Source organism: Hyperolius riggenbachi, chromosome 5 (genome assembly GCF_040937935.1).
Source record: "Hyperolius riggenbachi isolate aHypRig1 chromosome 5, aHypRig1.pri, whole genome shotgun sequence".
NCBI lineage: Eukaryota > Metazoa > Chordata > Amphibia > Anura > Hyperoliidae > Hyperolius > Hyperolius riggenbachi.
In genome coordinates, this window is record NC_090650.1 from 76,944,690 (window position 1) to 76,959,900 (window position 15,211).

Genomic DNA, 15,211 nt, shown 5'->3' on the forward strand with positions numbered 1-15,211 from the left:
GCAAGTAATTATTGCTGTGTTATAAATAGATGAGGAAAGTCACAATTAATTTGTGGTTTAGGTACAAGTGCAAAATAAGAGCAGAAAAAAAGAGAATTAAATCCAGGATTCAAAACAGGAAAAATGGCATCATGTAGTGTGTGGACCAAATATCCATCCGTACAAGCACTGAGAATTAAGCTTTGCAGTGGTCGACGATAAAGACCACCTCGCCAAGAAATCGTGAGTGACTCCAGGGTTTGCACAGAGGCCGCCCAAAGTCTGCTAAAGATCCATTATATGGTAGAAAAAGAAAGCCCTTAAAGATTAGCACCTCCCACTGCAAATTTTGGAAAAATATAACAAGAATCTTTATTCAACATTAGATATAATAATAATCACAATATTGATGATTCAATAAAGAATAAAACCATTTAAAAAACAAACAAATGTTCCAACATGACCCCTGCTGCATATGAAACAATCACTCTAAATACATACATAAACACAATGCTGCTGTCAGATATAACACCCCACAGTAGGCTCAATATTGAGCCCAACAGGGGGAGAACCCGGGTTCAGTGTACAACCTAGTGTGATGCAAGACCAATAAACAACACTTGTGCAAAAAATCTTAATGAAAAAAACACATGAATAAATATCACATATATAAAAATAAAGTGCACAATTGCTATCAAGATATACAGTATTAATAGCGATAAGAGGAGGCCTGGTAGAAAATTGAGGCAAAGGAGCAGCCCATAGGAAAAGAGAGCATAAAGTGGAGCAGTGCAAAAAATAGGAGATACTTAGCCCAGAAATGAGGGTCAATCTCAGCAGCACAGCACGGAACAAGGACTCCCCTCAGAGGACAAGATCCCACTATTTCCGCGGGCGTCACCCCGCTTTATCAAGGAGAGAGGATGCTAAAGATCCCTGATGCCCGCCTAAGTACTGCCCAGTACCCAATCGCATTGTTCTTCCTGTTCCCACCGCCCACGGGAAAACATCATGTGCTGCTCGTTCCCCCTCTGCCCACACACCATAGCAACAGATGAGTCGCTAACCTATAGGCTAGTGACACATCTGTACATCGTTGGCACTGCAATCATCCAAGGGATCGTGTACCGATATCCCCTGCTGTGTATGGAGTTTACACAATATACACCTGCATGTATATCAAGATTATCCATTTATAATCAATGAGGACAGATACTAAGAATTCTGTAAGCTAGTGCTGGTCAACTTGCTAGCTATAGAGGGCCTCACATGTAGCTCCTGAGGTAACAAAAGGTTGCATATTATAGTCTGAGCTGACCTCCTCCGATTCTGCCCTTCTCACCCACTCAATCCTGAAAAAGCCTTTTAAAATATTTACTGCTTTCGGAGCATTCTTACCATGTTTACTGAAGAAAGCAGAGTATTGACAGTGAGAAAATAACATAGTATTATTATTATTTATTCTATTTATTAAGCGCCAACATATTCCGCAGTGCTGGACAATAAATACATGATTCAAAGGATGACAGTCAAGGTTATACAACATAAGACAAATTTATACAAGGCAAACGGTACAAAATACATGATCATGTGATAAAAAACAAACAAAAAACACATCAACGACTTATCTAAGCTGTGTAGTGTCGCTTTTTGTTTCGCAAGGCCACTGATTTTTTCTCTGCCCAGGGCCACCATGAGCCTCGAGCCACCCATAGCTCCCAATTGTCCCTCTTTGGGAGCCCTGTCCCTCTTTCCTCCTCATTTGTCCCTCTTTCAGGACTTTGTCCCCCTTTCTACTATATATAAATATATATATATATATTTCTACTAAAAAATGTGTTTGACTCTAAACTTTATTCCCATCCTTTAAATTGATATATTACTAAAGTTAAAATATCAATATGAAGGAAAATGCACCAGGATAGTCAGGACCAGCGTGGTATGAATTATAAAACAACATATTTTTCTTAAGAAATCTTTATGGTATTTGTGACTAGGGGTGTCCTTCTTTTTCATCTCAAAAAGTTGGGAGGTATGGCCACCCCTGACACAACCAACTTTATTTCCTCCAAGCAGGGAGCTACATGATGGAAACTGGTGGCAATAAAGTCAGAGAAAAATAATAACAAAAAATTGCAGCAGTGGCGTAGCTAAGGAGCTATGGGCCCCGGTGCGAGTTTTACATGAGGCCCCCCCAAGCACTCTATACATAACAATTGATATGGCGCACCAAAACCTGCCAATGGCAACTACAGTGTCAGAAGTGCAAAAAGGAGATGGGAACAGCTTCTTAAAGAGACTCCGAGCAGTAACTAAAATCAAAATCTGAATTTACCTGGGGCTTTCTCCAGCCCACCATAGCCGCCGGGGAGCCATTTCTGAGCAGGGCCTGGGTGAAGAGCCAGAAGGACGCCGAGGGACCTCCCGACCTACGGTGGGCTGGAGAAAGCCCCAGGTAAGTTCAGATTTTGATTTTAGTTACTGCTCGGAGCTTTAATCATTATGATCATTCAAAGCATTTATAGAAGTGATCATTACAGGTACAGGACCAATAAAGAGCCAATACTGCAGTTGAGAGAGGGCCCAAGGGTTCTGGTGCGGTTGAGACCTCTGCAACCCCTATTGCTATGCCACTGCTGTGCAGGTACAGCTTCATTATCTGCAATATATGCATTTCCATGCATGCAGTCTGCACTCAGGCTGTTATTGGTGCTGAATTTAACTAGGAAATTGACAGAAAGCGGTTTCTTGCCTTGCTATTGTTGTTTTTGGCTTCTGACAAAGGGAGGGGAACCTTAAAACTAGGAATGCTCATTCCGATTCCGCAGCAATAAAATTTCCGCATTTCCGATCGGAAAGCGGCATTTCCGATCAGAACTCGGAAAACGGATTTACCGCAACTGGTTAATTTTAGCCCAATCACAGAATTCGGAAGCATTAGACCAATCAGAGAATGCAGAGTCAACTGGGAAGTATTTGCCAATCAGAGAATGCAAAAAATTACCCCAAAAAGACTCCTTAGAAATCAGAAAACGGAGATCTCGGGTCTTCCTGTTCAGTAAGCCAGCACCTATTCAGTAAGGAGACCTTACCAAAACCCCCTTAACGCTGCTACTGCCTATAGAGCGCAGCCTAGTAGCTAGTGCATTGAGTCCACCGGGAGAAAACTGCAATATAAATGTTCTGCATCATGTCTTGGTAATAATCACTTCTATGTGTGCACAAAGCACGTACTGGACTTATCTGTATATTTAATTTGTGCAGAATTGTCCTATGTCTTCAGCAGTATTTGATCTAATCTGACTTAAAGAGACTCAGAGATGAGTCATAAGGCCGTTTTTTACTTACCCGGGGCTTCCTCCAGCCCAATGAGCATGGATGCGTCTCTCGCCATCCTCCTGCTGTCCCGTTCAGTGGCGGTGAGCCCCAGTAACAGGCTCAGTGACGTCAGTCTGGGTCTACTGCGCATGTGCAGTAGGTACGCGCATGCGCAGAAGACCCACACTGGCTTCGACTGAGCCCGTTGCCGGGACTCACCGCGGCTGAACAGGAGACAGCAGGAGGACCGTGCTTATGGGGCTGGAAGAAGCCCGGGTAAGTAAAAAAAACTGCCTTATGACTCATCTCTGAGTCTCTCCAAGGTGGCCACACACGATACAATAAAATGATACGATTTCACGGTAATTCGATTAAAAAAAAGATAAGATTTCCCAAAAAATCAAAAACTTTTTTTTTACGAAGCTACTGCAGATTGTAAGCTCGGTCCTGCCGTGCGTCTGACAGGTGTTTGTGACTCACTGGCCAGAAGACACAGCTCCGTAGCGCTGAAACATTTCAGCAGCTGGAGATGTCAATGCCTATGGTATAGCTGACGAGGAACCTGGAGGACATTAACTGCACAAACTGTGTGGGGATCATTGATCTACTTTCAGAATTTCTGCCCATGCTTTTTTAACTTTTCATTGTGACGGGTGATCAATATCTAAACCCTGTCACCTTACTGCCAAACAGCAATCTTAAATATGGAGGCTGTTTTATCCCCTTTTGACAGGCTGACAGAGAGAGATGAAGGGGAAGGAGGCTTTCAGGCCTGGTGCACACCAAAAACCGCTAGCAGATCCGCAAAATGCTAGCAGATTTTGAAACGCTTTTTCTTATTTTTCTGCAGCGTTTCAGCTAGCGTTTTGCGGTTTTGTGTAGCGTTTTTGGTGTAGTAGATTTCATGTATTGTTACAGTAAAGCTGTTACTGAACAGCTACTGTAACAAAAAACGCCTGGCAAACCGCTCTGAAGTGCCGTTTTTCAGAGCGGTTTGCGTTTTTCCTATACTTAACATTGAGGCAGAAACGCATCCGCAATCCAAAATCTGCAGCAGCCCGGGAGTATGTGTTTCTGCAAAACGCCACCCGCTCTGGTGTGCACCACCCCATTGAAATGCATTACCCTAGCAGATCCGCACCCGCAAGCAGATCGCAAACCGCAGCGGAAACGCTCCGGTGTGCACTAGGCCTTTGATGGCATTTGGAAGCCCAGGTTCCTGAGAGACGCAGCTATGTCTTGAGAACAGGAACGAGTTCTCTTTCAAAAGAGAGACGTTCACATTAAGACGGGAAAGAGGCTCCATGTGGCGGACCTAACAGGAAGGAGGAGGCTGGAGTGGGCTGGAATTAATAGAAAACAACACAAGTCAAGAGATCAACTCAGATATTCAGCAAATACAGAAGATGCTGAACTGTGGTAACCAAAAAAAGGAGGATTTAGTAAGGACTCATCAGAAGATATCATGAGGGGAAATTATGACATTTAGCTTACTTATTTGTCGAAGTAATGAAGGCTAATTTCTACTTTTGCTTCACAACACATAAAAATTGCCATCAGATTAAAGTAAATATGTTATTTTCTCTGGCACCCTCGTGCCGCTCTTTTAGACTCTTTGACCCCCGAAGCTATTTATTGTGAGGACGTCCCCCAGACATTTGTGTGCAAAGCCAGACTTAGGAGGAGATACACATCGGGCTGTGCCTTGCAGGCACTGTGACTACACTTACCTCCCTCTGCTTCCTCCAAGACAGCATCTCCTCCCTGCTGCCCCGCAGCATCCCGGTTCTGATCCCCAGGATGCCAGGTATGTGTTGCAACGGCATCGCATCACTCGCAGCAGATTAGCGATGTGATCACCAGCCACAGGTGAAGTCCTGCTTCCTCTCTGACTACAGCAGTGCCTCATGTGACCAGGCAGCACGTAACAGGTCACATGAGGAATGGCTGTAGCCATGGATACAGGACACTGGATGGGCGGACGGAGATCCCATCACCGGAACGCTGAGAGCATGCAAGTAAAGTGGCACTGCGCATCTAGGGAGAGTGAGATGAGGAGAGCGAGGAGGGGGGGCATTTGGGGAGGGGAGCCACCTCTTGCCGCCCTCTAATTGTTGCCGCCAAGCACATGATTCAAGTCAAAAACGGCTATTTAGCCGCAAGATGAAATGGATGCGCAGGTTCATCCCATTGTAGCTTGGTTACCGTTATGAATAACTTTCCAAATCGGCGCCGTGTCTGAATTTATCGGTTTTTATAACGGCTATGATTCGGCAAAGTCAGTTTTGTAAATTTACAAGCCGAAAGATGAAATTAATGTTCTTTTTGGGGGCAGGAGGGGTTGCAGCATAAGAGGAGAGCTGTGGCAGCAGATCGGTGGGGAGGGGGGAAATTCCCCCCCCCCTCACCTCGGACTCTCCTCTTAGCGCTCCCCCTCCTGCAATCATTGGTGGTGCTCGTGGCAGCCGCGGCGGTGGCGGCAGGCAAGCTGAGCACATACCTCCTTCTGGCCTCCGATCACTAAGAGCTTCATAGAACTTCCTGTTTACACAGGAAGTTCCATAAAGCACTTAGTAATAGGAGACCTCCGGCCAGAAGGAGGTATGTGCTCAGCTTGCCTGCCGCCACGGCTGCCACGAGCACCACCAATGAGTGATTGCAGGAGGGGAGCACTAAGAGGAGTGCCCGAGGTGAGGGAGGGGGGGGGGATTTCCCCCCTCCCCACCGATCTGCGGCCACAGCTCTCCTCTTATGCTGCGACTCCTGGTGCCCCCAAAAACTCCCCGAGCGGGCATTGAACGTTGCCGTTAGACATGAGCTTTGCGGCAACACACGCGTCCATTTATAACTGTGGCCAGTATTCTCGTACCGGATTCAAGTTGCTTCATGGAAGAACCATCCCTGATACTGTGTTTATACTGATAGCAAGTAAACATCACTGTGGGTTTTATCTGTGCTTAAATAATTCATCTGAATCTTTCCCACAGATTTTTTGGGGTTAAATTAATTGACAAGTATACATGTACACTCACAAATACTGTATGCCTCTTCTCAAGTGCTCATCTGCAAGCACTAAATAAGATGTCCCTTTTCCTTGTTCTTCCTGCGTGAGATCTTTCAACACAGGTATCTAGGCATCCCTTCTACCCACGTACCATATTACATGAACTCTGCCCTGTGTGAGCGTCCGCCCACTGACATAAAGTGCAACCTAGAATCATGTGATGCAAATTTCAAATTTCGCACATTTTGACACTCTTTCCTAAAATAATTGTGAAGTTACTCATAAAACTATTTTACTTTGGAATATGTAATTACTGGTGTACTTGTTTGGCTCTGCTTCAAGGGATCTCACCCGAAGCAGGAGGTTTCAGCGCACTGCGCTCAGAGACGAAATTAGGCGCTGCTACAGCAGTAATGTGCGGGTAATGTGCGGTTCTGGCAGGGCCGGATTTGCTATAAGGCACTGTAGGCACGGGCCTATAGGCGTCTGATGATGAAAAGGTGGCTCACTCTCTCCTCAAGCGCCTTTCTCCCTCCTTCCCTATGCACAGCCCTGATGAGAGTGTAAATGTGAGGTCACTCACCCGGCTTTCTGCCTTCCACTGACCTAATCTTCCTTCAGTCAGGGGCACCTCTAGCTACTTAATACTGAGGATAGCGCTGGCTACCTAACACTAAGGGACACCTTTAACTACCTATGACGGGCAAGAGAAGTAAGGGAGAAGTGACAGCTGGGACAGCCAGCACACCTGTAGTGAGGTTTGGCGGGAGTTTGTAGGTTCATGAAGGGTGAAGTCTAGGGTGCCAGGACATCTGGGCCCACAGGCTCCTATGAGGTAAATCCGAGCCTGAGTTCAGGCAAACACTGGACCCCAAATTACTTCTCCCTCACTCCAAGTTGCTACAACTCGGAGGGGCAATAGTATTAACACCGCCAGGGATTTGAGTGGTAGCGGGGTAAGCCAAATGCACTCAGCTCACCGGTGGCGTACTAAAACATATGCATCCCACGTTCATATAGCTCTCAGAAAACACCTGTGAATAACCAAATGCAGACCACTCAGCAATAATTACAGCATTGTGTGATCATTATCAGCCTCATTTACCAATATCCTTCAAGCTTAAAGATCACTGAAGAACATCATTGATCCTGCCAATATTGGCTGGATTTATTAGACATGTTCCGCTATTATTTGGCGAGAATTTGGAACCCTCTTCTGAGCCATTCTGGACCTTAGCAAGGATTGATGAAAGGCAATTGTGCAATTGTAGTAGTGAGCATGCACCTGCTTGCTTGGCAGTAGCCCATTTGGGAGATGCTCTGGGCAGCGCTGATTGGCCAGAACTGCTGGCCAGCAGAGATGGACAAAACGGCTCACTGTCACTCAGTGAAACAGGAATATTTTTTTGCAAATGCAACCTTTGGTGTGTCAGGTGAAATCACAATGCACCAAATCAACGAAGAGAGCGAAAACCGAAATTCAAGGGGTGCTGAATGGGATCTTAACATCCACTTTCAGACATCATTCATGAATCTGAATGGGAAAATTTATGAAAAATATGAGTAGAACAAAACTGGCAGAGATTATGGTTATCTCTGTTATTGTTTTACATTATTACACAGTGAAACCCACTAATGCAGTGGTCACAAATGGGAGAGAAAGCTTACTTGCACCTAGGTCCTTGTAAAAGGCTTAAAATAGAAAACCCATAGAAAATAATATATTGATCCCTTGATAAACAAAGAGAAAAAAGAAAACACCAGGATGAGTGATACTTAGTGCAGCACTGCCCTGCTGCCATAGCCGGCAATAGTAAAAGCCATGATTAGCGGCAAGAAGATTAAATTATGGTGCCTGATTATCTTGCAGCTAATCACTGCTTTTACTATTGCCGCCTATGGCAGCACTATTTTTATAGGCGCTTGTCCTGCGCCATTTTTATCTGCTCCCTTTTTTTATTTTTACATAACATGTGGATACAGTACTACGCAACTTTAACCTCTTGTATCCCAGAGAGAATTTAAAGACGCTAAAGAGTCCAAGGGTTTTACTTTAAAAAATCTGAGAGTATACAACGGCCACGTTAAAACTTTGACTGCCGCTGATGTGATAGAATGAAGCAAGTCTGTTTCTGCTGTTGCTGATGTGAACCTTGTCAAGGCTGTCAAAGGGTTAACACAAGTTTCTCTTAGCATCGGCCATCACAACCTTGTTTAATAAATAATGTGCAGTTTCTCCCTACAGTCTTCCAGCTGCGAGATCACCTATCAGCTGCCGCTATGCTATCAGCTGATCTCCATCAGTGACAGGGAGATATCCTGGTGTCTCTAAAGATTACCTGTCACCAGCATGTGCTGTCACATAGGAGCTGTATCAGCACATGAGGGTGTATTCAGTATGTCGGTAAGAAGCACACAGGAATTTTACTGGCACTTCCGATGGCTCTGTAGTGTGCGCTGGCAATGCACATTGTAGTCTTATTTTGGTGAACACAGCGGGCTGCCAGTTTGCTTCCTGCTAATCCTGAAAATGGCTTTTCTGTTTAGCTTACAATTCTAAGTAATATTAGATTATTGCTTCAGACACTATAAGGTTATCTTTGCCTCCATGCTTTCCTCGAAATGAGTCTATACAGTAAAATGACACAGCAAGGTCAAACAGTAATTCAGGACTGTTAAGATTCATGGTTCTATACTGTACCAGTCGACAACAAGTCCCCATCTTCTAAAAACAAGCTGAGATGCACAAAGAAAATATATGTAAGAAAATGTCTTTGTGAGGGGAACTCTATAATTCTAGTATTTCAACTGAGCAATGGCATTATTGCCATGAAGAAATATGGGTGATATCACTATATGATCCTGTTAGTTAGAACAATATGTTGTATTATATGGCATTACTGTATGTAATAAACAGTTATAAGTATTCTAATATGGAATACCCTTTGACACCAACAGGGGGAGCCACCATTATAGTTTCCCTGCCCCCTAAAAAAACGTGTCTGTAAGCCGTCCCCCTTTTATTGTTAACCCCTTTTTGGGGCACTGGGAGTTAACTGCACAAATCTCAGTACCTTGGAAAGTTTGCCTATTTTCAAGGGGAATCTGAAACGAGAGGTATATGGAGGATGCCATATTGTTTTACTTTTAAACAATACCAGTTGCCAGAGGCAAAGCTAGGGTTTTTCACCACCTGGGGACAAAGACAGTTTTTTCTACCCCCTCTGGACAAAATGGGTGTGGCCACACATCAGAATGTGGTCATGGGTGGAGTCAAAAGTTATTTAGATAGCTATATTTGCCCCATTCAGATAGACAGATGTGCCCCCTTTAAATAGCCAAATGTGTGCCCCTTTAGTTAGCCAGATGTGTCCCCCTTCACCCTGTTTAGATAGCCTACACCTTGTCCCCCTTCTGTTTCCCCGCACCCTCTCCCCTTTTGTCCTCAGACTCCCTTTTGGCCCTCAACCCCCATGCACCTCCCTTCCCTCCCCCCCAAACTCTACCCACACACCCCCTTGGCATAACCTTATTCCTATCCATCCTACCCCTAGGCATTCGCTCCGTGTTTCCTGTGGCCTCTGGAATGCCAGGTCCACCCGCAATAAGCTGCTCTCTGGAACTCGCTCCCTCCAGCCACCGGACTCGCCCCCACCTTTAATACCTTCACACAAGCTCTCAAGACTCACCCTTTCATGCTCGCATACCCCCCTACACCAGCACCATAATATGTTCTGTTAGACACCCTCTCAACAGATACACCTATTGTCTCCACCCCCACCCTTTAGATTGTAAGCCTCTGGCAGGGCCATCTCCCTTAGTGTTTCCAGCTTGATTATGCAATCTTACTGACAATCACCCCTCTTGTGGACTAGAAAAGTTTCTATTTTGACCTATGACACTGTATTATCAAATCATTTGCATGATCTTGTTTTGTTGTGAGTTTCCTGTATGTCCTACCTTGTATGTTAACCCTTTTATCTATTGTACAGCGCTGCGTAATATGTTGGCGCTATATAAATACAATAAATAATAATAATAATAATATTAGCCAGATGTGCCCCTTTTAGATAGCCTTATGCTGCTGCTGTTAACGCTTCTGCAGAGGGAGGGAGAGAAGCAGGGGCACTTCAGGCAGCCAGTGAGCTGCCTCTCATGCACATGGGGGTGCATTGGCCCTGCTGAGCACCCTCACAGTGCTGCGCCCGGGGACATATGTCTCCCCTTGCCCAACCATAGCTACTCCTCTGCCAGTTGCCTCCTGGCATTATGCGGATCTTTCTGGCATCAGTAGTTTCTGAATTACACACCTGAAACTAAAATGCAGCTAATCCAATCAGAATTCAGTCATAAACATCTGACCTGCGTGCTGGTTTAGAGTCTTTGTCTAGAAGTATTAGAGGCAGAGAGTCAGGGGGGGAGGGGGGGGGGCAGCCACCCAACTGATAATGTTTATTGTTTAAAATTAAATAAATATGGCAACCTCCATATGCCTCCTACTTCAGGTATCCTTTTAAGTAATCCTGAGCCGAAGCATAAAGATAAAAAAATCAGTCTACCTTATCTGGGGGGTAAGCCGGATCAGGTATAGCCTCTTACCGCTGCTCCCTGCTGCTCCTGGGGCCAGCAATCAGTCAGGTTTGTTTTAGTGACCCCGGGGTCATGACGCTGCTGCTTGCCTCTCTGCTTCTCCTCATAGAGCAGAGAGGAGGGGAAGAGCTGCAGAGGGGCGGGATAAAGGCGGGGAGAGGCTTGGAGGGGAGGGATAGAGGCAAGAGAGGCGCACAGAGGCGGGGAAGGAAGAGAGGAAGGGGCATTTTGCAGGAGTGCCTCTCCTGCTAGGGACACCCCTTTCCTTAGTTATCTAGTGACAATCCCGTTATCTGCATTTTCTGGGGTCCGCAGCGGAGAGAAGGGCGACGGAGAGTGGCGCAGAGGACACAGAGGCATGTCGTTAAGCAAAAGAACATGCCTCTGTGTCCCGTATGTATTACAAAAAAACGCATCGGGTACAACTTAAGCTATTCCTCAAAGCACCAAACTGTGCTTAAAGAGAACCCGAGGTGGGTTTGAAGAATATTATCTGCATACAGAGGCTGGATCTGCCTATACAGCCCAGCCTCTGTTGCTATCCCAAACCCCCCTAAGGTCCCCCTGCACTCTGCAATCCCTCATAAATCCCAGCCACGCTGCTGACAAACAGCTTGTCAGAGCTGGCTGTGTTTATCTCTGTAGTGTCAGTCTGCTGCTCTCCCCGCCTCCTGCAGAACTCCAGTCCCCGCCTGCATCCCTTCCCTCCCTGCTGATTGGAGGGAAGGGATGGGGGCAGGGACCGGAGCTATGCAGGAGGTGGGGGAGCAGCTGAGACTGACACTACAGATGTAAACACAGCCTCACAGCACGGCTGTGATTTATGAGGGATTGCAGAGTGCAGGGGGACCTTAGTGGGGTTTGGGATAGCAACAGAGGCTGGGCTGTATAGGCAGATCCACCCTCTGTATGCAGATAACATTCTTTAAACACACCTCGGGTTCTCTTTAAAGTTAGATGAGCTGTTATCGCCATAGACTTACTTGGGCTGTTGCATCTTGCCATGAGTAGGTCAGCGAAGTTAGGGGGGAGGGAAGATGTTGCAAGATTTTATAGTAGACTCCAGAGAATCACCAAGACTCACAATATGTACTTTAACTACTTTAGTACCAAGCTGTTGGTGGTCACCTGGCTGGCAGGGCGTAGATTTCAATTAGCTGCCGCTGCTGTGCGCATCCGCCGTTTCCGTTGCTCCTGCCGATCTTGCCACTGAATTCCGACGTCTCTCGCTGCAGCTCACTTGCTCTGCCTGTCTCTATAATGGCAGAGCCCTATAAGTGGGTCAGGAGCCAATTTCATTGGCTCCTGTCCCTGTCTTTCAATGTAAGCAACTCCCATTGGCTTACATTGAAAGATAGGGTCAGGAGCCAATGAAAGCGTCTCCTGACCAGCTCACAGAAACTCTGCCGTCATAGAGACGGCAGAGTGGGTGGCCCTGGTTCCCGACGAGCGGCAGTGGTGGCGGTTGCGGCGGGTAAGTGCGGCGATTCATCGTTATCCGTCGGGATTCTGCCGTTTATGTACCAGCGGTCTCCGGTCCTTAAAGCGGAATGAAACCCAGCATTTCTTCTTTGCTCAAATTGATTATTTACAGCATATTATATACAACCAGCATTTTTTTACTAGAACAGCATTCAAAGGGTTAAACACAGGCCTTAGAAGCTCCCCTGCAGGGAAAGCTGGACAAATCTGAACTAGAGATAATTTTACCTTGTTACATAGTTATTTTGGTTGAAAAAAGACATACGTCCATCGAGTGCAACCAGTACAAAGTACAACTCCAGCCTGCTCCCTCACATATCCCTGTTGATGCAGAGGAAGACCAAAAAACCCTTAGGCCCGGTTCACATTAGCGGTCGCCGTCCGGAATCGCCGTGCCGGAGCCGGACCGCATGCGGAACGGACGGAACGGACGCACGGCATAGCAATGAAAGTCTATGCATCCGTTCACATGCGTCCGTTTCGTCCGGACCGGAGCTGGACCGGATCCGGACTCCGGCATAAGATCCAACATGCGCTATTTTTCGGTCCGGCTCCTCCGGCAGACGTATCCGGAGCGGAGCCGGACTGTTGCATCCGGCCAATACAAACCAATGAGAACCGGAGAGCGCACAACACACTGGCTATAAAAAACGGACGTTCTACCCCACTTCCTATGCTTTTTCTAGTGGCCATTTTGGATGGGGACCACATGGGCCCAGCGTTCACAGAGTGGAGCAGCAGGGATTTCATGCTGGAGCTCTTTGGCAGCAACATGTCTGATGATATGTCTGATAACGAGGAGGTGAGGCCTTCTCCCCACATAGTAGTAGAACAACAGGAAGGAGAGAATTCCCAGGTACGAGTAAAAAATGACTGGATCCATGGTCCCAACTGCAGTCTCTGTATCCACGAATGGTCTCCACACGTCCACCTGTCTCCAACAATGACCCCAGAGCTTCTGCTGACCTCCCAGACCCCAGGTATTTACAGGTTGTTATCTCTTTAAGAAACCGGATCCGGACCGCAACCGTGTTCATACCACACGGAAAACGGATGCAAACGGACCGGATCCGGACCTGATCCGGATAGGAACCATACGGATTAGGTCTGGTCCGGATCCGGTGCGGTCCGGACATCCGTTCCGGTTTTTACAAAACCGCAAGTGTGAACGGGGCCTAACAAGGCATGGTCCAATTAGCCCCAAAAGGGAAAAATTCCTTCCCTTTTGTGTTTAATTGTATCAAGTGAGAAATGTAAACAAACCCTTCTCTGGCACTGCAAACTCTCCTGAAGACAGTGAGACAACCAGAAAGCATCAGAAAACATTTCTGCTTACGTTAGAAGATGAATAAAGCAGTTATAAATAAAATACAAAGTCAGCGTTCAGAGCAAAGAAAAAGTGTACTTTGGGAACGTATATTTTCTAAATGAATAATAATACTTATGCACAAAAGCAAATATGATAACGGTATGGCATATAAAAAGTAGGAAAACATGTTTTTATTGAATATTATGTCAGGGTTTTATACCGCTTTAAGGGGGCAGAGCCGTTGGTACTTAGGCGGTTGAATTAAAAAGATACCTATAGGTAGTCTGCTGGGATCTAGGAAACAATACAATCCCATTTCTTGTAATATCCCCCCACTCGGATATTATCACTGACATACTGTATGAAGCCACATGTGAGCACACAGAAATACACATTGGGGATCTTGTAGAGCAGTACCTGGAGTCAGCAGGATGACAGACGTGACAATCATGGAGCAGATGACAAGGATTACAAGCAGCGCGATTGCTATTCCCTTCCAGTTCCTCTGCGGAGGGTTGCTCCCCACCAGCTCCTGCAATCAATACAACAGAGAATAGTTATCAGTCAGATGACACTGACAATTACAAAGGGTTTATTTACAAACAGTCACTTGCAACTGGGGTACTTTCTGTGTGCCGTTTGTATACGCTGAACCACTGGAATTGGACTTATATTAGCCTGCGTTATTTTCTAGCGTGTGGCTCCTGCAACTCATTTCTGGCTCTGATCTCCTTTGACTTTAATGTGATTCTGCATTCAGCAAAATATACAGTATATCAAACAGTGATTCTGCATTACAGCAGGCAGCATAAGGTGATATGACATGCCTATAGGTTCACTCTCTGCACCTGCATTGTACCCCTGCAGCCTCCCAAAGGTACTATGCAAATATCAACCTTTCTTTGTGTCTATATTTGCATATATAGTAGCAGCACACATGCTTGCGCCTTTCGTTTCAACACACTGTGGTGTGTTATAAGGGCAGAAAGTGTGCCTAGATTCTCTCAACCTGAAAACTCATGTCTGTATAGTGACTTTTACTTGACAGGGCTGAATGTCAGTCCTTGTCACATTACCCTTAAAGGGAACCAGAGACGTTGGGGGAAAGGTTTTATACATACCTGGGGCTTCCTCCAGTCCCATAAGCCTGGATCGCTCCCACGCCGCCATCCTCCGCTTCCTGGATCCACCGGTACCGGGTCCCGTCATTGCCGCGAGTCGGCCGGGGGACACGTCCAATTGTCTGCATCACAGTGGCTCCCTCCATATACCTACGCATGCGGCTGCATACTGCACAGCCGCATGCGTAAGGGTATGGAGGGAGCCCCTGTGATGCAGACAATTGGCCGCATCCGGCGGAAGTGACGGGGCCCGGTACCGGCGATACAGGAAGCGGAGGATTGCGACGTGGGAGCGATCCGTGCTTATGGGGCTGGATGAAGTCCCAGGTATGTATAAAACCTTTTGCTATTTTTTTCCCTATCCTTCCTCTCTGGTTCCCTTGAAAACTGAAGTATGAGGGATATGGA

The 15,211-nt window shown here is 46.3% G+C and overlaps 1 protein-coding gene across 4 annotated transcripts in view; it reads right to left on the reverse strand.

Annotated features, from left to right (window-relative positions):
• The window catches only part of DPP6 (dipeptidyl peptidase like 6), a 1,780,442-nt gene that overhangs the window by 604,885 nt on the left and 1,160,346 nt on the right, over positions 1–15,211 (reverse strand). For 3 of the 4 annotated variants that reach the window (XM_068235887.1, XM_068235889.1, XM_068235888.1), the window contains exon 2: positions 14,100–14,214. In XM_068235887.1, the coding sequence (XP_068091988.1) occupies positions 14,100–14,214 (115 nt within the window). Of the gene's footprint in view, positions 1–14,099; positions 14,215–15,211 lie in introns of those variants that run through there. The other variant, XM_068235891.1, reaches the window with a different exon arrangement.